The sequence below is a fragment of the Lolium perenne genome, chromosome 4, assembly GCF_019359855.2.
Source record: "Lolium perenne isolate Kyuss_39 chromosome 4, Kyuss_2.0, whole genome shotgun sequence".
NCBI lineage: Eukaryota > Viridiplantae > Streptophyta > Magnoliopsida > Poales > Poaceae > Lolium > Lolium perenne.
The window spans coordinates 300913371-300938057 of record NC_067247.2 but is presented as its reverse complement, the minus strand read 5'-3'; the positions used below and the strand labels follow the sequence as shown (position 1 = coordinate 300938057).

General features: G+C 49.2%; 2 protein-coding genes and 1 pseudogene across 3 annotated transcripts; 1 reads left to right on the top strand and 2 right to left on the bottom strand.

Annotated features, from left to right (window-relative positions):
* On the bottom strand, window positions 1–1667 carry LOC127347762 (serine/threonine-protein phosphatase 7 long form homolog). The gene is made up of 4 exons (XM_071818202.1): window positions 1300–1667; window positions 883–1222; window positions 378–802; window positions 1–310 (listed from the first exon to the last, which is right to left on the bottom strand). The coding sequence occupies exons 1-4, from the start codon at window positions 1440–1442 to the stop codon at window positions 1–3; spliced, it is 1218 nt and encodes a 405-aa protein (XP_071674303.1). The 5' UTR covers window positions 1443–1667.
* Window positions 1668–6802: 5135 nt separating this feature from the next.
* On the bottom strand, window positions 6803–9355 carry LOC127295931 (G-type lectin S-receptor-like serine/threonine-protein kinase SD2-5; annotated as a pseudogene).
* A 4496-nt stretch (window positions 9356–13851) lies between these two features.
* LOC127295930 (uncharacterized) lies at window positions 13852–19264 on the top strand. Of its 2 annotated transcripts, XM_051325964.2 has the most exons (10): window positions 13852–14086; window positions 14185–14280; window positions 16897–16981; window positions 17520–17641; window positions 17760–17784; window positions 17859–17942; window positions 18057–18086; window positions 18179–18284; window positions 18388–18452; window positions 18925–19264. In XM_051325964.2, the coding sequence occupies exons 1-9, from the start codon at window positions 13988–13990 to the stop codon at window positions 18449–18451; spliced, it is 711 nt and encodes a 236-aa protein (XP_051181924.1). In that variant the 5' UTR covers window positions 13852–13987; the 3' UTR covers window position 18452; window positions 18925–19264. The 2 variants fall into 2 exon arrangements, with proteins under 2 accessions (XP_051181924.1, XP_051181925.1); XM_051325965.2 differs by lacking the exons at window positions 13852–14086; window positions 14185–14280 and adding an exon at window positions 15445–15486.
* The last annotated feature ends 5423 nt before the right edge of the window (window positions 19265–24687 follow it).

Below are 24687 nucleotides of genomic sequence, written 5' to 3'. Positions count from 1 at the left end.
TCACGCGTGGACGCGTGGTGGTAGTGGAACTGTGGGAGGTGGTGGCTCGATCAACTGACGCATTCCAAACTGTCTCATGACCCTCTGCTGCGACATCTCCTCCACGAAGATATCGAAGATGATCTTCGCCTTCGTCATCCAGTAGGCCCAATCTCTGGTACACATCAACGATATACCACCTGGGTATGTCTCGTCGCGGTGGTCCTCACTGTATGGCTCCCAACTAACATCGCTCTCCAGTAGTAGGTCAAACTGCTTTCGTGAATGCTTTGGGTAGCAATTCCGCATGATGATTATGCCCAAAATGTCTCTGCATAACATAACATAAGTATGTTAGTGTTGCATTTTATATAACAATATAAACAAGGTGTGTATACCTTCCGCGATGTCCATATAGAACCAAACGTCGGCATGTCGATGCGATCCGCGTCATACAACTCGTCTGGCGGCCAAGACCCAGCACCAATATCGTGGCGGCGACGGAAACCTCGTCCCGGGACCAGAGCTGCAATAGGAGGGGGCAACCAACGATTCCAGAACCATGCGAGGTGAGCTGGCAACCCTTACACATACCTCGGTACGTAGCGGCTAAGACCGCAGAACCCCAGCTCCTCTGTGTGATGTCCTCTGCTTCTGTGGCCTCAGCTATCTCCTGAGCTATAGGGATGTACCGCGCACTGATCGTGTTCCCGTGATTGTCCGTGAACATCGTCTTCCCGAGTAGCCACATGAGGTACGCCTCCAAGCTGCGAGTGATCTGGGCCGCAGTCATCGGTGCATCGGGGTATCCGAACTGCTCGATCTGTCAAGAAATATTCAATGTTAGGACTACATATTACGCGGTAATTAAGGCTTGATAAAATAAATGAAACTGTTACGAACCTGGAACTCGTGTAGCCACGCCTGACGAGGGCCGTGAGCCTCAAAAGAGATAGGCCCAACGCCCTCGCGAACACCAACGAAACGTGCATCCATGCTGTGCATCCATCCCACGGGTTCCTCCAATGGGCCGATGGGCTCACCAGCCAACGGAAGGCCCAGCAACATAGACACGTCCTCTAGAGTAGGAGCCATCTCACCCCAGCGAAAGTGGAAGGTGTGGGTCTCGGGCCTCCATCGATCCACTAAGCAGGTGATCAAAGTAGCATCGTAGTTCAGACGCGAAACGTTCTCTCGGGCCTCCACTAATCGAGCGAAAGGTAGTAGTCCAGCCCACTTCAACCTGCAAAACAAATGATGAAAAAGGTAAAGCAAGGTCCAATTCGAAGGTAAATTTCAAATTAAAGCTAAAACACCTACCTGTCTTCCCACTGAGGGTGTATCATCCAGTTCTTCTTTGGAGTACGGGTCTGCAGTGGGTCGATGCTCTGCGGGTCGGACTCCAAGTGCGATGCACGATGTTTCTCATCAATCCCTGGATCGAGCAACGGGCGGGCCGCCATATCTGCAGAAAGATATCAAAAATTGTTGCATTGTTCAAAGATGATACAAATTAAACCATTGATCACAAAGTTTACAAATTAAAGCATAGTTCATACAAAATTCAAATTAAAACATAGTTCAGAAATATTACAAATTGTACCATTGTTCAGACTAATATGGTTCACACGTACTACAACTTAAGCATAGTTTATAAATATTACAAATTTTCTACTGTCTCCCTCTAGTTCTTCCCCTCCCACGCCTTCCTCGGTTGCCTCGCCTTCCTCGGTTTGCCGCCGCCGCTGCAGCTGCTGGGTAGAAAGTGGGACATAGGGGGTCCCTGTGTCCAAATTGGTTGCAGAGAAAACATTGCCTAGTTGGACCACCCGCTTCTGCTTCATCCATATCATTTCTAATGCGCCTTGTCTCCCGTCGACCTCTGTTTGTACGCAATAACCTTGGGTCAGGGATGTACCGCCTTTCATTTGGTATCACCGTAGTAAAATTTCCCACAACTCTGTATCCGACCATCTCGCCGGTCCAGGTGTGCAGCACAGCCTCTTTCGCGTAATATGGAGAGACGAAAGAGATTGAGTCCAGCCCTAGTTGTCCTGGTAGCTGCCAAAGACATGGGAGCATGGAAGGTGAAGCAAGCTCGGTTTGTTGCATGTGCAGGCACACGATGGCCATTCTTCATTTCCAATTCTGACCTCATGTGTTCTCACCGCATTCACACAACCAAACTTGTCGGTTGGTAAGCGCACCTCAAACCTCCTTTCCTGATTACCGATGGCCGAGAACGTGTGTGACATACCCTTCTCCATCTTGACATCCATATATTCCATAATGGCCTTACAGTAAGGAGTGTTTGGATTCTCAAGCATATGCTTCAAAGCCAACTCCCGCCTCTCTTTGAAATAATTCATAGTGCCATATAAAATACCCTCCACAAGGGCTGTCAGCGGCAATGCCCTATTTCCCCTAAGCACGAAGTTGTATGACTCAGCTAGGTTGGTAGTCATCACACCATACCTAGCTCCATGTGTGTCATGCAGCAAAGACCACCTTTCTAATGGCTCGTGCTCTATCCACTCGCAAAAATTTTAATCCGTCGTCCAGGCCTCCTTCTAGTATTGGGTGGGTCAAATCCAGGCAGGTCACATAGCCCAATAGGATCTGGCTCAGGGCCTCTTGGAACACCTGTGTACTGTGCCCACAGCTGCATGAGCTGCTACTAATGCAGCTCGGGCGGCTAACATCCCGCACATGGTCCTTAGTGAACTCATCCAGCTTGCCGCGGAGAAAAGTGTACTTGCATTCTTGATTCTCGCTTGCACAACTTCTTGAACAGATTCATAAGACCCTTGCTCCTAAAGCTGCGAGAAGAAATTGGCCCCGGGTGGCGCATGCACCACCTACTCTCGCATATCCTGCCATGGCGTCTCTTCATCAGTCCGGCTTCTACCAGAGTCTTGATAGCCGCAAGTATACTGCATGCTCGTCATGTAGCACGCACACATTTTCGCGATCTTTCACTATCGATTTTTTTAATCGCCTCGAAGAACCATAACCAGCTAGCGGTGTTCTCGCTCTCAACAAATGCAAATGCGAGAGGCACACATCGATTGTTGCCATCCACTCCAATTGCTGTCAGAATCATCCCTTGTACCTCCCGAGTTAGAAAAGTTCCATCTACACACATCACCGGACGACAGGTGCATGAAAGCCTCGATGCATATGCTGAATGCGAAAAACACCACATGCGAGAACCACGACATTAGGGAACTCGGGTATCACAAAGTCTTGTATGTCCACATGGGTGCCCGGATTCCGGTCCTTCAATGTCTGCAGGAGACGGACGACACCGTCATAAGCATCATAGAAGGTCCCGAATCTGTTCTCCAGTCTGCCGTCTGTTTAGCCCTCCATGCCTTGCCATATTCAATTACATACTTATATTGAAGGTGAACTCTTCTCTGGATGGCTTTAACCCCCATTGCTTTGTATTCTCTACAATCTCCTTGTAGAACAAAGTAGCAATAAGAGTGGATGTAAGGTTTCGGTGATCCTTCAACATACTCTTAAGGACACATGTGTGCGGCACGAAATCGCTCACCACCCATGTTGTGTCATACTTGGACAGTACCCATGCACCCTTGATGGACATCTAGCATCGGCTGAGACCACTTGTCAAGAATTTCGACTTGAAACGGTGGTTCTGAATACCCTTTGCGTGTTCATTGCCCACCGAGTGATTGCTTCTACGCAGATGTCTCTTGTCGGCATATCTAGCACCAACCGAGATGGTGTTCATGCTGTACTCCCGAGCGTAATCGTGCCGATCATCGACTATCATTGCCTCCGACAAATCATGGTTCCAAGAAGAGGGGATCGGATCCGCCTCTTCGTTATCATCTGAAATGCTCGGATCCACCGGATTCAGCGGAGTCAACCTCATAGTCCACTCCATCCTCGTCTTCCTCGTCCATCATGTTCTGCATCTCTTCTTCTTCTTCGTCCACGCTTTCAAGCTCAACGATATCGTCATGACCACTGTTGCATGGCTACTCTGCCGGATTGGAAACGCTGCCGCCCGGATCGAACTTTGATCGCTCGGCCTGGATGGAACGCACCCTCGCCTTCTTGGAAATTCACCACCTTCGCCTCGGGAAGCATTAAGGCGATGGGGTGAGTTCCCCTGCGCTCGCACGCTTCCAACCAGTGCACCCACTGAGAGGTCCGCTCAATCGGCTTCAACCGCCAGAAAATCTGGGTACTGGAGCTGCTCCACAAAGCATGCACACCAACAGTGTATGCTTCGGGATTAAGCCCGAAATTCACGGTCAACCACTCCTTCAACTGACTAACTCGCCATGTTTTTGGGTTTGTCAGATGCAACTCCTAAATCTTTGAAACTCGCTCGCATCAGCTCCCATCGGAGTTGTTCGGACCGTGCCATGACCGAAGTAAACAACGAATTTTAATCTATCTGACATATCTGCTCACCTATAAAAATTACATACTCGTCAAAAAAATCTAGCACCTACACTCTAAAATAAATAAAAATCTAGCACCTGCACTCCTAAATAAATACTTGCTACCTGAAGCTAACGAACGTAACATGCATTATGATTACACCATCTAATATCAGGGATTAGGGTTTACCCTTGAAGCGTGCCAAACACCTCCGTAAGCAGCTCAGCTCCTCCACCCCATAGCAATTTGCACCACCACGCAGCAATAGCAGCACCACCTCCACCAGCTCCACCACCACCAACAGCTCCACCAACACCAACAACACCTCCACCAAAACGCCTCAAAAACTAACCCATCTATAGATCAGCTAATTCTACAGCATTTGGTGGTGAAACTACAACGAATGGCTGGATAAATCGCTCACAAACGAGGAAAAATGGTGCTGGACTGAGAGCTAACGAGAGAGAGAGAGAGACAGAGAGCAGCAAGCTGGAGGAGGAAGAAGATGGTCGAGCAGCGCTGCGTGCGAATTTCATCTGCTGCGCTTCGGGGTCAGTGCGCCCGAACCGCGCGACTCGGGGTCGCCCCACCCGAAATTGCCGCATCGGGATTCCTCTCCCCGACACAGTCTGCCCCTGGCCAGGGGACAGGCCGACACGGCCCTTCGGTGGCCGACAGCCACGCTTCGGGGACGAGCAACCCGAATTTGGCCTGACACGGCAGATTCGCCTCGTCTCGGGCTAGCCGACCCCGATTTTGTAAATTCGGGTTAGCGGACCCCGACGGTGTATTATTTCTGTAATAAGCCAAAAACGAATATTATTTCTGGAATTAATATTAAAAAGTGTATTATTTAAAAAAAATTCTTGGCTGTTGACTGGGTTCGACCTCTGAAGAATGGCGTATTGGCGTTCAACTTCTTGAGTTCTATCGGATTGTTGTATAGGTCCGAAGAACTTGGGAGTTTCAAGTCCGGCTGCTGGATCAAAATAGAGAAGCGGCTGCGGGAAAGCATAATATAAAGCATTGCAGAAATGCTGATTCCAAATTTCCAACCATATGATGCAAGCGGCTGCTTGTCTCCAGTTCTCCTTGGGCTTGCACGCGGAGGCGAGGTAAGCGACGAGGCGGCCGGCGGAGGAACAGAGTCATCCAGGTCGAGGCTCCACATCTTTGTTCTCTGAACCCAATGTGGACGCCGGAGCGACGGGGTGGTGGAACGGCAGCACGGCTAGAGCACAGAGGACGCTGGTTCAGTTCAGTTTCTACAGGGGAAGGAGAAGCAATCGGGGCGCTGCCCATTTTTGTCGCAGCCCTCGTCCCCCGTTTGACGGGTCCTTCCCGCTCTCGCGCCAGCGCCACCCGTACCCAATAGTCTCTGATTGCCCACCTCTCGCCGCTACTCCGACATGGTTTCCTCGTGGTTCGACCTCCTATCGCAGCGGTTCTACACGGGCGCGCCCCTCCGGCGAACTAGCAGCGTGCAGCGCTAGCCGCCTCCAGGACACAGATCTACTCCACGGAACCTTTGCTTCTCCAGGTTCTGCCTCCCCCAAAGGCCAAAGCCACCTCTGCCTCAGCTGTACTCTCTCGAGCTCGGTTCAGTATTTCGCATTCTTAATTAGAGTTCTGATTTACATCACAATTCCGAAGGACATCCAAAGTCCAAACAGGATTTTTGTTTGGGATTGTAAAGGATTGGAATTCAGATTCAGAATCTATAGAGTTGTATATTTGGACTCACAGTGAAGGCATCAGATTCAACGGATGGGAACCAGACAGGGTGTATTCTCACTACCTTGGAGAACAATTGCGAGTTGCAGCTTACACAGAGCATCAAGAAAATACAGCACATGGAACTGGTGGCTTTTCAACCTCAAAGGTATGAAATATTTTACTCCATCAATCAAGCGTACCTACCTGCAACTCCTGTAAATCATTTTTCCAATAATAGTTTAGTTCCTGGGCAGTGTTGATCTGCTCTCCTGTAAATCTATCCTAATGTTCTATTTCCACCACTACATGGAAGTTAAACACTGAAGCTTCAACTAGATATGCCTTAACTGAATATTAACACATTGCGAGCTGCAACTTACAGACGGCATCAAGAAAACCATCGCTTAGCATCTTCTAGCATACACCACATGCGAGTTCTGGCATTTCTGCTTTATTAAGGTAGGAAATACTAATCCACCAACAATCCGACATAATATTTGCTGGAAATTATTCTCTTGATGCCATGCCAAACACACTAAGCAGAAAATGCACAAATAGGAGAGGATACAAAAGTTAAATTTCTTCTGCTCATTAGTCTTCACCTTGGACCAGATAAGATGGGTGCTTGAAATGGATCTGAATATGCGGATGACAGTACTGGCTTTTCAGATTTAAAGGTACGAAATACTACTCCACGAACAATCTGACATATATATTTGCTGGGTTTTATTTTTTGGTGCCATTCCAAACACACTCCCAAAACACAAATATGATAGGATACAAAAGCAAAAATGTACATGGTAAATTTCTTCTGCACATTAGCCTTCACCTCGGGCCAGACAAGATGGATGCATGATACGGATCTGAGTATGTGGATGGGTTATCTTGAACAAACATGATTGAATTTGCATCAAAAGTTTCTATGTGCGTTGCACCTTCCAATACCTTGATCACTGTTGACATGGAGGGCCTTCGAGTGCAATCATTTTGCAGGCACCACACTGCAAGCTTCATCATTCGAATTACTTCCTCATGGCGTGAGACCATATCTTCGCTATGCTTGTCGATCAGATCAATCAACTGATTGGTTTGCTCTTTTTCTCGTAACATATTTATGAGATGAACATCCTCCTCGGGCTGCGAGCTGTCAATGTTTTTTCTTCCACTTATCATTTCCATTATAACAACTCCAAAGCTGTAGACATCCACTTTTTCAGTGATCGCAGACGTCAACCATTCATTCAGGTGCCAGATACCCAGGTGTTCCTCTCATCATAGTCACTACCTTGCTTTGATCCCTATTTATTAACTTACATAGTCCAAAATCTGCCACTTTGGCATTAAAGTTATTGTCCAAGAGAATATTTTGTGGCTTGATGTCCAAATGAGCAATTTTTCGCTTGCACTCCTCGTGAAGATAGCATAGGCCCTTAGCAATATCCATAATGATCCTACATCGGGTGCACCAATCAAGGGGGGCATTGTTATGGCGATAATAGATCCACCTATCAAGCGACCCTCCTGACATATATTCATATACAAGAAGCCTCTCGGACTTCTCTACACAAAAGCCAATCAGCCCAACAAGATTGATGTGTTCAATGCTGCCAATGGTCTGGACTTCTGCCAAGAATTCTTTCTTTCCTTGTCTAGCACCTTCCAGACGTTTCACTGCAACTCTGTTTTCACCTAATCTCCCTTTAAAAACCGACCCAAACCCACCTTCTCCGAGCTTCCTACTGAACCCTTCAGTGCATTCGCTCAACTTCTGGAAAGAATACCTCGTCGGCATTCTAGCCAATTGATCAAAATCAAATTCTTCATCTTTCTCTTCATACTTTATCCTCCTTTGTAGAAAAAGAGTGACAACAATGACAATCAATACAAGGGTAGTAATAGTTCCAAGTGTAGCACCTAACATCAACTTCTTTTTGTTTTCATTAGAGGGGCTAAGTTGCACCTTGAGGTAAATCGAGGAGTAGTAGCCACTAGTTCCAGGTGGTATTGCCTTCAAAGATAAGACCTCGGTCAGCCACACACATTCTCCATGGGAAACGCTCTGTCCATATCTGAACAAAACAGCCATGCAGTAGCAGTTGTTCAAGCAGGCTTGCTTGCATTCATCGACGTCTGTGGCATTCACAACCTGGTGGTTGTAGTCAAAGTAGGAAAGGCTGGGAATGGTCAACAGCTGATGATGTTGTATTTCTTGACAAGATATTGGAGTTAACGGTGTGCAGCCAAGATTTGGTTTCCGTTTGTCCACCGGTTTGAAGTAGCTTGAACTTGAATTATCCTCAAGCGGACATGTGCACTGCCCAGCGGTGCATACACCGTACTCTCCACAAACTGTCGGGTAATCACAATCACCAAGTTGCATTACATCATACGCCATAATCCAACGGGCAGCAGACAAAGCATACTCATACAGCCTTAGATGTCCATCTGACTCTAATCTCATGTACTGACTGGAGTTAGACTCTGGTAGTGGGATAGAGTCATCCCCCCCAGAGATTGTGAGTTCTCCATTCATCAATGTGACCCTTGTTGGAGCATTTCCTGTCATTTTTTGGCTCGTAGCATATGAAAAGTAGAGTTGTGATTCAACGGACGCATATAATCCATCCGGACGTACAGTGATATAAAATTGATTCCCAGTATTTGTTGCAGAAGTAGTTGTTGTGAGATTCATACCTTCAACAAGTGACTGCCCAGGGACCATTGTGTCAGTAGGATGATAAAATGACTGCCACACAGTTGCATTCCTGTGATCAAACAACACCAGATTGCCGATGTCGGTGATCTTCATGCCATGTACAGATTGTCCCGAGCTGTTGCTTGACCAGACGTGGCTACCATCGACATCACGGAGGACTAAGTTTCCATCTCTGGTAAGCTCAAGGGTGGCATTCTCTCTAACAGGGCGATCCCGGTTGGCAGACCAAACCGCTGGTGGCTGAGTGTCGACCACACCGACTTCGCCATCGCCAGTACCAACAATGGATACCGCAAAGAGGAAATCGTCGTTGCACGTGGACAGGGAGGAGGGTGAGACACAAAAGAACCCTGCGGCAAAGGAAGTTTGTGACTGTACTGAACTGCTGACGATGTAGCGCATGTAGACGGGGCCGTCGAAGAAAATGTCATTGTTGATCCAAACCGTCGAGGTTTTGTTCTGCGCCGCCAAGAGCAGCGGTGCTGCTGCCGCAAGCACAAGGAAGAAGAGAAGGGCAGGGCCCATGGTACTTGCTTCAACGGAACCTGCAATTAAACAAGAAGAATCAGTTAGCACGAGGAGAAAGGCAGCAAGAAACTGGAGACGAGATTGCAGAGAAGAAACAAGATGACACGGTCATCGCACCTGACCGGCGACGGGGCAGACGTGATCGCCGGAGATATGGCTAGACTTGGAGTGTCTCTGGATTTTTGGAGGTGGGCTGGTGGTCTGACTCGTCCAAGGCGCCATTGACTGGCTGGCTATGCGATTGTACCGGTCCAACGCGGGGCCACGCAGTCTACGTCTACAAGTCTCCGTGGGCTGGGCGTGTGGTCTACTGATCTTCCCTGGTAGGCAGGGGAGCATGATGTGCTGCATTCAACAAAAATATTTAGCAAGTATGACGGTGACGTTAACTCCATGCTTGACAAGTCTCAACCTTTGTTTAGCATAATAAAAAAGCAAGTCTGTTGGATGCAGCTTGCTAAATGCTCACAGCTTCAGATGTCTCAGCCGTGGGCATCTCAGAACTCCTTCCTCCTACAATAGCTAACTCTGGACCAATCCGATTTCTCATTTCTCCATGGACTTGCAGGGCCTGGTTCTATGCTTGACTTTGGATTGGGTAACATTCATTCCATTTATGTTTGATTGAAAGCTTTAAGATTTTTTTTCCTATGTCGCTTGTTTGATCCATATGTTTAAATCCGTAGAAACTGTCAGATCTCTTTGGAAAGACTTTTTTCCTATGATGGAATAGGAAAACCCCAAAACTATAAAGCTTGAGTATGCATGGTATTGTAATTTTGAATTTTCATGTTCCCGTGTCTTTAAGATCTTGCAAAGCAGAGGGACCTTAGATATTTGCTTGGCTATGTGGTATTGTGATGGATAACCAATTTTTTTTGTTATATGTATGTTTGATGAATGTTTGAACTGTTCTACATGGACTACATTACATGGAGGGAGCTGTATTTCATTTCCATTTTTTGTTTGAAGAAAGAAACACTAGTGGAGGCTAAGGCTTGGGTGCAAGAGTCAGATATGTGCATGTCGTGCCGATGGTCGCAAGAAAGGTGTAGTTGCAAGGAGGTGCAGTGGCAAGTAGGGGTGTAAACGGATAGAATAATTTCCGCACTGAAACCACCGCCGGATCCATTTTAAAGTATCCATATCCGATTTTAAAGAATCCGGCGGATAAGTGTTATCTGATTCCGAAGTGATGCTCCGGATACGGTATAGGATATGGTCTAGCAAATAGCATACGGATATTGATTATCCGAAACTTAATTAGGATAATCCAAAGGTTTTAGACCGGATAATCTGATTTTTTAGGCAAAAGCCAAGGTCAATCTTGCAAGGTTAGGAGCTATTAAGTTACTAAATTGATTTGGCAAGCATGTTCAGCTGTATTTTTCTATCAATGCTTGAATTTTAGCGCAGTGTTTTTTTTTTCTTAACTACACAAGACTGAAAGTTTAAGTCTCTCGCAAGATTCGGAAGAACTATAACTATGTAGCGATAAGAGCATATATCCGACTACATTTGTTTCCGGTCCGAGTTTGCCTCATTTCCGATTCAATCCGCAGTTCGGTATATCCGCATTCGATTCTGAAACTGATCAATATCCGCTCCGATCTAAACCCAAAAAAATATATGGTATGAGCAAAATGTGATTCGATCCGATCTGTTTACACCACTACTGGCAAGCTGCATCCCTTTTGGGGAGAAGAGTGTCCTGCCTGTCTAAAACTCATGTGGCATGTGCCAACATATTATTCCTCTCAACGCGAAGACAAACCTCGAAGCATTTGCAACCCGGAGAAAAAGCACTAGGCAGATACTACGTTGATGCGTAGTAGTACTAGTAGCACGAGAAGTAATTACCACCGACCACGGAATTCAGTGCTTTTGCGCGGAAGCAACACGATTTGGTCGAACCACGGCAAAAGATAGAGCGGTTCACCGCGTCCACCTGCCACTTGCTGATCTCTCGGATCTTCAAGAAATGTAAGGGGATCTCTTGTACATCGCACTGCATTCTCTACGCAATATAGACCTATGGTCCATGTATAACTGAACAACTCCACCGTATGGATGTAGAGGAGAGAAGCCGTTCCATGGTATCACTTGTGTCTGCCCTATTCAGTCGAGGGGCCATAATGTTGACAGGACGATCTAACCGATTCCATGATTCGCCAATCCTGACATGGAACCCCTCGGGCAGTGACCGATCACCAGGAGGAGAAATCAGTTCAGCCACTCCCGGACCACGGTTGGCTGCAGCAGTGTTCGGTTACTCGTCAGTTTCCAGACTTGCAGTTTCGGAAGAGATGTCGCGGAAAGGAACCGCAGGCAAGAAGAAAGGTCCGACCACGGTTGCTACCGAGTGAGTCACGTCCGGCGACCCAGTCATACCCGAGTCGTCTCGTCCAGCTCAGAGCATCTCCACTCGTGCCCCCGTCGAGGCCCCCGGCGAGCGTTTTTTCCATCCGGACGGCGTAATTCGGCCCAGTCGCGCCCCCGGTTCCTCGTTTTCGTCCGGATTTGGCCCTTCATCCATCCGGCGAGCCCACGCCACCCCCGGTCCCCCGGGGAGCGCTCGGGGACTCCGGACGAAACGAAAGCGCGCGAAACGTTCCTGCGCGTCTGGTGGCCCCAACTTGTCGGCGAGAGACACCGATCGTCGTCCTCATCGCATCGTCTTCCGCGCGCTGTAAAAGCCTGCCGCCGGTCAGCATTCGCCGGACGCGTAGCTTCCACGCGGCGAGTTAATGTCGTCGCCTCGGTTTCATACGCGCCTACCGCTATTTATCGCCGAACTACCCCGGCTGCCCCGCATTCACCTCCTCGCTCGTCTTCCCCCAAATCATCCCCGAACTCGAAGGAACCAGCAATGGCGAACGACGGTGCGGCCAACAACGGCTTCGGCCGCCGCTCTCTCCACCAATGGGAGGGGCGACTCTTGCACGCGGCGGGCTACCCTGCGCCGCCGGACTTCCGCGCGCCGGGAGGCTGGAGGCTGAGCGCAGGCGGCGTGCCGATCCCGCCGCCGCCAACGGGTGGCGGCGCACTCGAAACGGCGATCGAGGAGGTGCTCCCACTCTCGATGACGAGCGGCGCGCGGATCCGCGCTTCTTCCCCGACAACCACGAAGCGTGGATCGCGTTCTTCCGCGAAGGTACGAACGCGAACTCGCCGCTACGACGGCCCTCCTCCTCCTCCGGCAAGGAACAACGCCGCCGGCCGCCGCCGATGGTGGAGCGCGCCCAACCGCACCCTCGAGAATGTGCTCGCGCACATCGAGGACGGGAACTCCCCGTCCTGGGGATGCCGCCGCCGGTGGCGGCGCTACCGTGTCGCGCCGGCACGGTAGTTCCCGGATACCGAGGAGGATGGCGCCGTCCTCCTCGTCGTCGGGATCGAGATCGGCGTCTAGGTCCGGCGGGTCGACGCCGGCCACCGTCAAGAAGGAGTGGCCGTCTCCGGCCACCGTGAAGAAGGAGCCGGCGTCTCCACCGCCGACCGTAGAGGCGCAGCGGCGCGCTCATCATCCGCGACCAGCCCTCCTCGCCGCAACGCGGGCGGAAGAGGAAGACGACGAAGAATCGAGCCGCGCGGCCGCCGCCAACCGGCTCGCCGAGGAGGAGGCGAAGCGCGCGGAGGACGCCCGCGTGGCGGAGGCGATCGCCGTGTCGCCGAAGGACCTGGTGCCCGCCGACAACACCCTCCCCATCGACGCCGCGGCCCGGAGTGGTCCGTGCGCGATCGGGAGCGCAGGAGGAGGTGCGCAGCCGGCGGATGTTGGATCTCGCCGCCGCGCGACAACTCGCCGCCCGCGCCGCCGCACCGTCGTGCCTCGCGAACGCCGCGCCTGTGGAGGTGATCAAGCTCGAGGTGAGCGGCGGCGACGACATCTACGGCGTCGCCTCCACGCGCGGCGACGCGGCCAGTGGCACGAGAGCCGCTGGTACGAGGCGCCGCCGCCCCAGGACGACGCCGGCTCCAGCGACGACGACGACGGCGGCGACTACACGACCTTCTACCGCCATTTCGGCATGTAGGAGGCCGAATTCAAATATATGTACGAATTCGGCCTATTTATGTACGAACTCGCCTCTATATGTTAAATATCATTAAATTTCGCTTATGTTTGAACGAATTCGCCTATTTTGTCTGAATTCGTCGTATTGCGTTGCATCCATCCTGGGCTCGCGGCTGGGAAAATGGGCCTCCCCACGCCAAATCTTCCTCCAATCCGGACGAAAATTTCGCCGGATTTGGGCGTGGGGAGCCCAAACGAGTGGGGATGCTCTCATCACCACCAATTCAAGCTCTGGAGTTTTGGATTAACCGGAGTACTAATTTATGTAGCCACACACAATTATTGCCTGCGCCACCACACAAAACCCAGTAATCCTTCCATCACCCCATTCGCCGGAGACCAGCAACCACGCCCAGCTGTACCAACCAAAACACGCTCGGCCCAAAACGCGCAAACACGCCGCGGCCGACCGACCCGGCCCTCTCTCTCGGTGACTGTGCCCGCACGCGCACGTTTCATTTCACCCAGTTCGAACCAGCAGTCGCCAGTTTCCCCGTGTGCTCCCCTGTTCTGTTCCCCTCCGGCGTCGGCCACCGCAGATCTCATCTGCCATGGTGCTCAACATCAACTGGGAGCTGCAGGGCTGCTGCCGCCACAACCAGGTCGTCTTCATCGCCGCCGTCGGGGTCTCCACCGTCGTCATCCTCGCCGTGAGTCCCTCTAACCCCTCGCCGCCTCTGTATCTGATTAGCCCAAGTGGTGTGGGCGCTTCCTGATTTCGGGCGTTTCCTGGCCTCCTTCCTTGAAGCTGTGGAGGACGTTCCTGCTCACGCCCTTCAAGCTCATCACCGTCTTCCTCCACGAGACCAGCCACGCGCTCGCCTGCAAGCTCACCTGCGGAGATGTAAGCCCCCCTCCCACGCCTTCCTTCCCAGTCCGCTTCTACTACTATCTCGCTCCCGATTTAGGATTTACGCACTGTATTAATTTCGTGCGGGCGGACCGACGCTTTAAGCCTTGCATTGCAATCTGGGAAGCAAATCCATCCGATTAGGCTTCAAGTGGGCACAGACTTTCTCCCACCATCTCCTGCTGATAAATTTGTACTTGCAGGGCCTCTAGTTTCAACCAAAAGTTGCCAGGTAGGTAGGTGAGGCAACCAACGCACCGGTAGGGATCATGGATGGATTCCGTCTAGCGTTATGCGATAGCGCCTTTCTACTGTTTGCTTTGGTGTCATGAAAGTAGTAGGGGATATTCCCATTCTTTTTTTAAAAGAGGGGATTCCATCAAACACCTAAGACAGCTACCCCTTTTCCCTCTCTAAAAAGAATATTTCTCTTGGTGGCTCAACGATAGCAGGCGTGCAGCATGTGAAGTATGAACATGCATCTGCAGGTGCAGAGGCAGCTAAGGAGAGAACTGCATGATTAGGGGTAAAATGAGGGGGCATGAGCGTCTCTGTTTATTCTATTTAAATGCCAGCATGTGCAGAATTGGGTTTTCTGACCAGTGGTCATCAGAGTTGTATCACCATTGGGCTAACGAAGAATGGTCTATGTTTATGGTTACTATCGCAAAACTTGTACAGTGCAACATTCCATGTTAAACACTTCACTTAGTTTAGTGACTTTTGTTGTTGGAGACCGTTGATTCTTTGCAGTGGGATTCTTTGTGTGGATAACCCTGGAGTTATGATAAGAATGATGATCGATGTTGTTACAACAATTAGAAGACGTTTTCTGGCGCTCCTTATCTAGGCTCTATCCTTCAGTTTTGAAATTCAAGAATTTTAGTGTTTGCTTTGCTCACAAAGTAATACATACACCCTAGGTGCCATTTTAATCAACGCAGAGTGGTGCCTACACGAGCATATGCGTACGTGGGGGCTGGCGTCGATTAAACCGGAACCGAGGTAGTACCGATAATTAGCTCGTATATAGCAGGTGTTGAATCCGTCTTTCCTTGGATTGCTGTCGCAGGATGTGAAATATCACATGCATCTGCTTTCCGTAGGCGCATCTTGAGAGACAACTGCAGGGCTACGTGTAAATTTTTGGTGCGTGGAAACTCCTGTTTAGTGTATTTTGATGCTGGCATGGGCAGAATCGTAAGTCTGATCAGCGGTCATCGGAGTTGAATCGCCATTGGGATTGAATACCGTGAATTATTGCATGATCTGTAACATGCCACATATTTGTCTGTCTTCATTTCTTTCCTCCTTTTCCCATGTTAACCACTTACTTGACCTAAGCAGAGAACTGCATGATTAGGGGTAAAATGAGGGGGCATGAGAATCTCTGTTAATTGTATCTAAATGTTGGCATGTGCAAAATTGGATTTTCTGATCAGTGGTCATCAGAGGTGTATCGCCATTGGGTTAACAAAGAATGGTCTATTTTTATATGGTTATTATTGCAGAATTTGTACAGTGCAAGATATTTGTTCGTGTTTGTTTTTTCCTCCTTCATTCCATGTTAAACACTTCACTTGGTTAAGTGATTTTTGTTGTTGGAGAGCGTTTCTTCTATGTGTGGAAAACACCAGATTTGTGATACGAATGATGATCATTGATGTTGGAACAGTTAGAAGCTTCTTTCTGTTCCTTCAGTTTTGAAAGTTAGGTCTTCCTTCTGAAATTTAAGAATTTTAGTGTTTGCTTTGGTCAGACAGTAGTACATACTATGGAAGTATCAATCCTTGTATTCTTTCTAAAAATAGGACTTCATTTCATAAAAGACCTAAGGCCGCTGACCCTTTTCTCTCCCCCTTTGAACGCAAGACCCATTTTGCAAGTGAGGAGGGGTTCTGGTGAAAGGTTCTAATTTTTCAAGAATGTATGCTCTCTTGGGCATTTTCTTGTGCCACATTGCTGAAATGGATTGGTCATTCAGATTATCGGCTCGTATATAGCTGGTGTTGAATACGTCTTCCCTTGGATTGTTGTCGCATTATGTGAAGTATCTCATGCATCTGCTTTCCGCACATGCCGCTTGAGAGATAACTGCAGGATTACGTGTAAAATATAGCCACGTGGAAACTCCTGTTTAGTGTCTTTTGATGCCGGCATGGGCAAAATCGTAAGTTCTGATCAGTGGTTATCGGAGTTGAATCGCCATTGGGATAGAGCAAACGATGGCTTATTTCTGGTTATTATTGCATGATTTGTAACGTGCCACGTATTTGTTTGTCTTTGTTTCTTTCCTCTTTTTCTCATGTTAAACAATTGGTTGACCTAACATTTATTTATTGTCGGGGAGTGTTGATTCTTTTTTTTGTACAACCCCATAGTTAAGATACAAATGATGATTACTGATTTTAGAACATTTAAAAGGCATCTTCTGAGGCCCTTATAGGTATGTCCTATAATTATGAAATTCAGGCCTGCCTTTTAGAAATACCTACTCTCTTGCAATATTGGATTGGGATAATTTTATTGCTTAGCCACGCGGCCTCAAATTTTTGTTTGTGAACGGAATTCATATGTTGATACTATATCTTAATGTGATTTGCTTTGCAGGTTGAGGGTATGCAGGTCCATGCTAATGAGGGTGGCGTTACACAAACTCGTGGTGGCATTTATTGGATAATCTTGCCTGCCGGATGTAAAGCATTTTTCCGTCCCCCTCCCCTGCCTTATACAAGTCTCAGCATGAACACACACAAAAAGAGAAAATTACGGGTTCCTTAGCTTAGTTTGTGGCTGCTGAACTTACTTTATACTATATTGTAGGAAAATAGCGAAAAGCTGGCTAGCCAAATTATAAAATAGAAAACGCTGGTTGCAAAAGCCAAATTACTATCCACCGCATTGGCAAGCACATCCTTTGTCACTGAAACTCCTCCCTGATTGACACATGAGATCCAAGAGGCTTATTTTGTTGAACCTTTTAGAGGACATAAATGATTAAATCTCTCTTGTGGAACTTATGCGCAATTTTACTAAAAAGATCTAGGTTCTTATGACATTTGAATACTTCAATAATTTATTATAGTCAAATTCATCTTTCTTCCAGGGTCAAAAAAATTCATCTTTCTTTTGAGTTCTAGACTTCCGTGTCAAGATTTGTTGGCCATGTCCCACTTGTGTATGTTGTTACAATTTGGTATAATGTTAATGCCACTGTTTTCTTCCAATTGCAGATCTGGGTTCCTCATTTTGGGGAATGGTGTTCATACTCTCATCCACAAACCTCCTTGCTACAAGAATTGCATCAGGCTGCTTCATACTTGCATTAGTTATTGTTCTTTTTGTTGCCAAAAATGTAAGTTTGCTAATTTATTGTTGCAACTTTTGATTCTTCGTTTGTTTTTTGCTGATTGTTTCACTCTGTAACTGTCATAATTTTCTAAAGTATTGACATCTCTTGTGTAATTATGCAGTGGTTTCTACGCTGGCTTTGCATTGGTATGCACAAATATGACACCAACTTCATCCAGAACTTTACTCTCCTGCATACTACTTACATTATAACGTTCCAGGTTTCATCATATTCATTGCTGTTGTTTGGGTTATACAAGAGTTTACAACTGTCCATGCTCTGAAGTATGTGATTCTGTTCATAGGTGAGAGCTTAGACCCCCACTGGATATATCCTTCTTGTTTCTTTTGCACCCTGAGTTTCTGGGACATAAAATTATTGTTGTAAATACATTCTGATGCTTGGTTATATGTCACAGGTGTTATGAATAGCTTATTTTCAGTTTACGGTAAAGAATGGAAACCTTTTCCTTAAAATTACATGTTACAATAATTAATAAGTTGCATGCTATATTTATATGTTAAATATTCAATTATGTAGATATTTATGATGACACAATATCCCGAAGAGTTAATTCAAGTGATGCTGAGAAATTCGCTGAAATCTGCCCTTGCCCTTGCAATGGTGTTGGATGGGGTGTTATATGGTATATGCTCTACATTTCAACCTTTTCCTTATTTGGATGATGTGTATGAAGTTAATACAGACTCTTGACAGTTTTTGTTAACAATTGATATTCTTGGTTTCAGGGGCTTCATCTCATTTATTTTCCTCTGCGCGTCGATATATCTTGGACTGGTCATATTGTCTTGAGGTGACCTACTTTTCTCTGTTTCAATATTCTATGTGATGCTCATTACATGAATAGTAGCATGGCATACATGATTACAGGAGACGTTGGCGCTACTATTAGAAAAACAAAATATTAATGTAGCGGTGCATGACTAACACATGGTAGACATTTAGTTTACTGTGTGAACTATGGCATTGCAAAATATCCTTTTACCTTGGGAATTAGATGGAGGCATTGGTACAGAAAACAGGGCAGAAAATCCTATTGCCATGTTATGCACGTAGTATTTCATTTTAATGTAGCTACCAGTTTACCCATAAGGTATCGAGAATCAATGTATATAAGTTCAGTCTTTCCTGTCCATTTTCGGCCTTTGGTGTGAAGATTGATAATGCTTCATTCTTCAGGCAAAATGCTGTGTTGCTCATTCTTCTTATGACATGACATAAGCCCATTCAGATTTGATTTACATCTTGATTTCTCCTTGGCCCAGGACTTGCGCCTCCTCTGGGCCGTAATACCATTTCGATCTGAGAACTGAAGGCGGTGCTTCTTATCCGTTTCATTGCTCGGGCGATGGGTTCAAGGATCTAAGGGGAACAGGTTGTACAAAGTTCATACAGAGGGGAGGTGCTGCCCATAGGGTTGATTGGATAGGGGGTTATTCATGCGATTCTTCCATTAACTGCTCATGTAGATGATGGCATTTTTGCTTTACCATTTGTATTTATATATATATTAGCTGATTCTGCTCTCAGTGTTAGTATATTATTCCATCATCTCGGGATGGTATTCATTGACCAACCAAATCTATTTAACAGTACAGTCTTATAGACTATTTAGTGTCCTAGCATATCATTCTATCTCAGTTTTTTTGTTGTTGTCAAAAAACGGTTGATGAGCTGATGGCCACCTGGAGTTGAGTTGCGCATGTGCCTGGGATACCTGATCATGGCACTCTCAGCAGCTCTACTCCAATCTCTTTTGGCCGATGGAACTGGGCAGTGTGAGTGCACTGTCGGTTCTTTGCCCAGTCTTGGCATGGTCTGCTTTTCTTCTTCGCGGTTGGCGCACTGTTGGGAAATACTCGAAAAAGACCTGGCTGCACAGTAAAGTGAGCGTGGATTTTGTTGCGTTGCCTCGCGGGAAAGGCGCTTTGCCTCTCGGGTGTCTATCTCGGGTGCATCTGTGCAGCTGAATGGTCGCTGTCCAGGATCATTGCATTGCTGTGCATATGCTCGAAAGGGTGGCACGACAAGCTTGTTCGATAGTTTACTCTATTTCTAGTCCAGCCGGTGAAGAAAGGCCATCGCAAAAGGGAGATATAATTTGTACGATCGAGCAGTATTTTCATGTGCCATACCCAGCTAAATTAGCTTTAGCCTTGTAGTTGGGTACCCACCCGGCTACTCGAGTGTCGAGTCCCCTACTACAACTACAACTGTACTGTTTTTTTGTTTCTTCTTTTTGAGATCAACTGTATTGTTGGTCGCGCGGTTGTGGCAGAGCCGGGCCCTTGGAGAAGACGAGCGATTAAAGAGGGAGCAACAACTGCAGCGAAGTGTCATTGGATTGCAAATTTTGTCTTACCCCTACAGACTATGATCACACTGGGTAGTGGGTAGGACAGTACACCTCCCGAGTCGTCACTAGTCAGGGTACTCGAGGTGGCCGGACGTAAACGGCTTAAAGGTGCACGTATTGGTTCGCGCTGAGGAGAAATAAGGCCATCCCACCGGCGTCCTCTAAATCCCAAAATGTCCGCGGACGTCCGTTTGCGTCGCCTGGCGGACACGGAAATGGTCGCTTGTCCGTTTGCGTCTGGGGCTGGCTCCAGCGGCGCGACGCAAATTCGGCGCAGGCGAGAATTCAAAAATTGGTGTCCAAATTGAGAGCTGAAACTACTTTGCATGAAATTTTACAGCCGCAAACTGAGGGCTGAAACAAGTTCATCACACTTTGCACATATCACGGCGCAAAGTGGAGTCCAAAAGGGGCACAACAAGGCCTGAACAGTAATAAAAATGTCCAAAAAGAGGCCAAGGTGTTGGTCGCATGGCGCCGGCGATCAGTCGTCTCGCGCGCGGATTTCGGCGCGCCTCTTGATGAACCAGGCCCTGGTGTCGTCGTCGACGTTGCTCAAGTCGGCTAGCATGATCCTAGTGTCCTCTGCAAGGATCTTGGCCTTTGCGTCCATCCTCCTAGCCTCGGCGTCAAGCAATTTGGCATCAGAGTCTGCCTTCTGCACCTCAATTACCTCTTTCGCGAGGTTGTGGAAGATGGCAGCTGCGGCCTCTTTTTCTAGACGCCTCTTCTCGTCCCTAGCAGCCAAGGCGGCACGATTGTCGGCCATTATCTTCTCCATGCTCTGCGTGAACGCAATGGCATGCGCCTCCCGGACAAGATCGGCCTTGGCAGCCTTATGGCCTCGTGGACGAGGTGGAAGGACTGGACGGCCTTGATTGTCGTCTTCGCCGTCGAGGGTGACCGCTGTCCCATTCTTCACAGCTTCTTGGTAGGCCGCAAAGCTTATCATCCACTTGTTGTTGTCTTTGAGCACCTCCCAACAATGGACCATATGGAAGCCCTTCTTATGCGTCGCCCTGAACTTCTCCAAGGAGCGGGATACCTGCAATCATAGCCGCCAATGATGTACATACAATGATGCAGATTGTGTAGAATGATGATGGTTGTATCGTGTTTACCATTGTCATGACGCTAGTGCCGCTTACGGGGTTGTTAATAGCATGTTCGACCGCCGAGCAGAACTTGCTTGTCTCTTGCTTGATGTAGTTCCATCTTTTCCGGAGGGACTCTTCCGTCCGAGGGCCTGTGATATGGTAGGGCGGGTGCATCCTGGTCTCGTTGTACTGCTGCAAGACCTTGGCCCAATAGACCTTGCCCTTTTGCTGGGCGCCATTAATACAATCTTGGGTCGTTGCCAGCCATGCTTCACATAAACACTTGCCCTCGTCGTCGACGAAGCCTTGTGTCATGCGGCTCTCCCCTTTCTTCTTGGTGGCAATGTCCGTGGGGATAGGCTGTGTTGGCGCGTCGTCGAAGTCGTCCACGCACATGGGTGTTGGCTGCGTCTGCTGGGTGGCGAACAGCCGTGCGGTCTCGATGTTCTCCGCATCTTGCGTTGGTGGCCAGTCATCATGCGCGCCTGTCCCGGCCCGATCATCGCGAACGAAGCCGCCGCCGTAGATAATTTCCTGGATGTCTGAATCATGGCGGTCCTTCCAATAGTCCTACGAACGACCGGACATCAGACGCATGATACACGGCACTCGCACACATTGAAAGAGCTCACGTACCGGGTCGTCCATCGTCGGGGCAGGCGGCGCCATTTCGTCGAACAGGATGCGGGGCTGCGGCATGCTCTCCTCCGGCACCTGGCGCGCCTTCTGTGTCGCGCCCGGGCAGGAGTCACCGCTTCTAGGCGTCCGGTTGAGGTCGGGAACCGCCGCCCCAGTCAACTTCACCGGCGGCAGGCCGGAGGTGAACCACGACGCCGCGTGGCCCTGCAAGGGAGCGGGAGTTCCAGGGCGCAGCTGGGAACTTACCGAGCTGACCGACGAGGCCGGAGGAGCGACGCCGGCGATCCCCTCTCTCTTGACGAGCATGTAGCCCTCCGCTAAGGTCGGATGGAGGGCTACTTTCGCGACGCCGGCTTTGATCTACATCTGCCAGGCCTGCTGGTTGGCGGCCGTGGCAGTCTTGATCTTCTGGTTCTTGCGCCGCCCGCGGCGCTTCGCGGCCTCCACGATTTTCTCCTCCGGGGAGAGCGCCTTCTTTGCCGCCTTCGGCTTTGCCTCCCGGCCGCCGCCGGTGGCGGCCCGCTTTGCTTCCGCCGGAGCTGCAGCCTCCATTCTGGCTATGGTCGTGGCTACGGGGGAGTGTGGGGCGGCGGCGGGTGCGAGGGTTTGCTCCGCATCCATGGCGGTAGCTGCGGCGGCGAGGACGTCCATCGCTTCTGGACTGCTCGCGCCGGTCTAGTTTGCAATTTTGCGCGGGGGAATGGCCAGTGGCGGGAATAATATTGGCCTCCAGCCACTGACGCGCGGGTCCTACGTCTTTTTCGGCGGACACTCGACGCAACCGCCGAGCGTCCGCGGAGACGCAAACCTGGCGCATATTTAGGCCAGGTTTGCGTTTCCGCGGACGGCCCGGTCACTTTGCGTCGCCCCGCTGGAGCAGGGCCCAGACGCATTTCCGGTCACGGCGGACAAAAACGGTCGCTCAACGACCGTTTGCGTCGCGCCGCTGGAGATGCCCTAAGAGCATCTCCAGTCGCGTCCCCCAAAGCGTCCCCCAAAACGCGCCGGATTGAGCGTTTGGGGGACGTGTTTCGTTCGTGCCGCGTTTGGGGGACGTCGCTTCCCAGCCGCGTCCCCCAAACGACGCCCCAAACATTAAAAATACTTTTTTTGGCATTTTTATTTCAATTTCCACAAACTAATACATAACTGGGAATGTGGTTTACACGAAGACATAGTTTGGAACATGGTTTTCCACAAACTAATACATAGTTTGAACCATGGTTGACACACATATAAAATATTGCAAAAAAACTAAACCTAACTAGGCCGTGCATCGATGGTTTCCTATGTTCGCTGCTAAGAAAGAACACTCGAGGGCACACCAAGTCACCCAAACTGGAAAATCCAGCGGGAGGATGGTGCCCTTGTTGGTTCTACCGATGAGTCGAACATCCAGAAACTTCCGTGCACGTATTCGCTGCGAAGAAACAACACTCTTCACCATCAGTCGTCCTCCTCGTCGGTGCTGTCACCGTGGTAGTCCCGGCGGCAGCGCGTGTCGTCGAAGACCTTGACGCTCATGTCCCTGTCGCCGAAGTAGGAGAACAGGAGAATGAAGCTGGCTTCGAGGCTGTGGTGGCACGCAAACTTCTCCCAGCCGATGTTGAGGTCGACCACGACCACGACCACGGCCGCGAGCTCGGGCTCCGCCTCTACCAGACATCGCGTCGACTCTTGTTGAGATGGTGGCGGCTAGGGTTAGGGAGAGAGGCGCTAGGGTTTGTGTGTGAGAGGGACGATGAGAGGCAACCCTTTTTATAGGCCGGAGGGAGGCGGGGGAGCGGTGGCGCTCATTAACGCCGGCACGCAGAGCTAGGCGCGACGAGACGCGTCGCTGCGCCTCTGCGGGAACTGCACCGTCGCTGCGCGCCAATTACTTCCGTCGCGAGGTAGGCGACGGTTAGGTTAAAATTAATTGTACCGCTGACGGGTCGGCCCCGCCACTCCCCGCCTCGCTTTTCGGTGTGTCCGGCGTCCCCGGTGCGTCCCCTGTGGGGCGGGGACGGGCTCGGGGCGCCGGACACCGTATCGGGGCGCGCCGGACAAAATTGAGCTTTGGGGGACGCGGCTGGTGACAAGGTATTAACTTGTCAATGCCTACGGATTGTACACTAGGGTTTAGTTGGATGTAGAGGGCAAGTAGATCTCGAAGGTTTCAGCCGAAAAGTACTCGACGAATATGAAAACTAGGGTTTGAGAAACGATGATTCGATGCCTTCTGTGTCCCTCGACTCCCCCTTATATAGGAGGCGGAGCCGAGGGATTCGTATTGTACAAGTTACAGAGTCCGGGAAGGTTTCTAACTCCTCCCGCAAGATTACAAATAATGCTTCCTATTACAACTCTAGCTTTCCTTAACAATATCTTGGGCTTCCGAGTCTTCTTAATCTTCGGGTAGTGGGCCTTCAGTAAACCCCGGGTACTATCATCGGCAGGCCCATTGGGGATGCCTATGTCAGTAGCCCCCGAGATTTTGCTTGAATCGTAGAGTCAGGGAAAATCTCCACTGTTTATTTTTACTCGGCAACTTAAAACCTCTCTATATTTCTTCACATAAATTTCTATATTTTGCAGGGATAATGGTATTTGGGGCTAGTTCATCTGACGGATCAGGTACTAGTTAACTGCTCTAGTGGCAATCCGCAAAAACCTACTTCAAAATCACGTCCCTGGACATGATCTCGGGATACTGGTGTAAACTTCGACAGGTGCCGCTTAAGGTCTTACCATTCTGTCGAGTCCCAGTTATATTTATCGGGTACCTAACGCGTCCGCTAGGATTTTTCTTCGTATCTGTTGATACGGATAAAAGTAGCAAACCGACGTCAGAGACGGCGCCACGCCTCACAGAACGGATCTGGGGTCTTACCTTCGCAAAGTTTTGCGGCATTCAGAAATTAATCGCAACTTTGGCGTTCTGAGAATATATTGTC

Coding starts and splice junctions, on each gene's coding strand:
- LOC127347762 (XM_071818202.1), bottom strand. CDS start 1,442: ATGGCGGCCCGCCCGTTGCTCGATCCAGGGATTGATGAGAAACATCGT. Junction 803..882: donor CGTGGCTACACGAGTTCCAG/GTTCGTAACAGT, acceptor ATTTCTTGACAG/ATCGAGCAGTTCGGATACCC. Junction 311..377: donor CTATATGGACATCGCGGAAG/GTATACACACCT, acceptor TATGTTATGCAG/AGACATTTTGGGCATAATCA.
- LOC127295930 (XM_051325964.2), top strand. CDS start 13,988: ATGGTGCTCAACATCAACTGGGAGCTGCAGGGCTGCTGCCGCCACAAC. Junction 14,281..16,896: donor GCAAGCTCACCTGCGGAGAT/GTAAGCCCCCCT, acceptor TTTGCTTTGCAG/GTTGAGGGTATGCAGGTCCA. Junction 17,642..17,759: donor TTCTTTTTGTTGCCAAAAAT/GTAAGTTTGCTA, acceptor GTAATTATGCAG/TGGTTTCTACGCTGGCTTTG.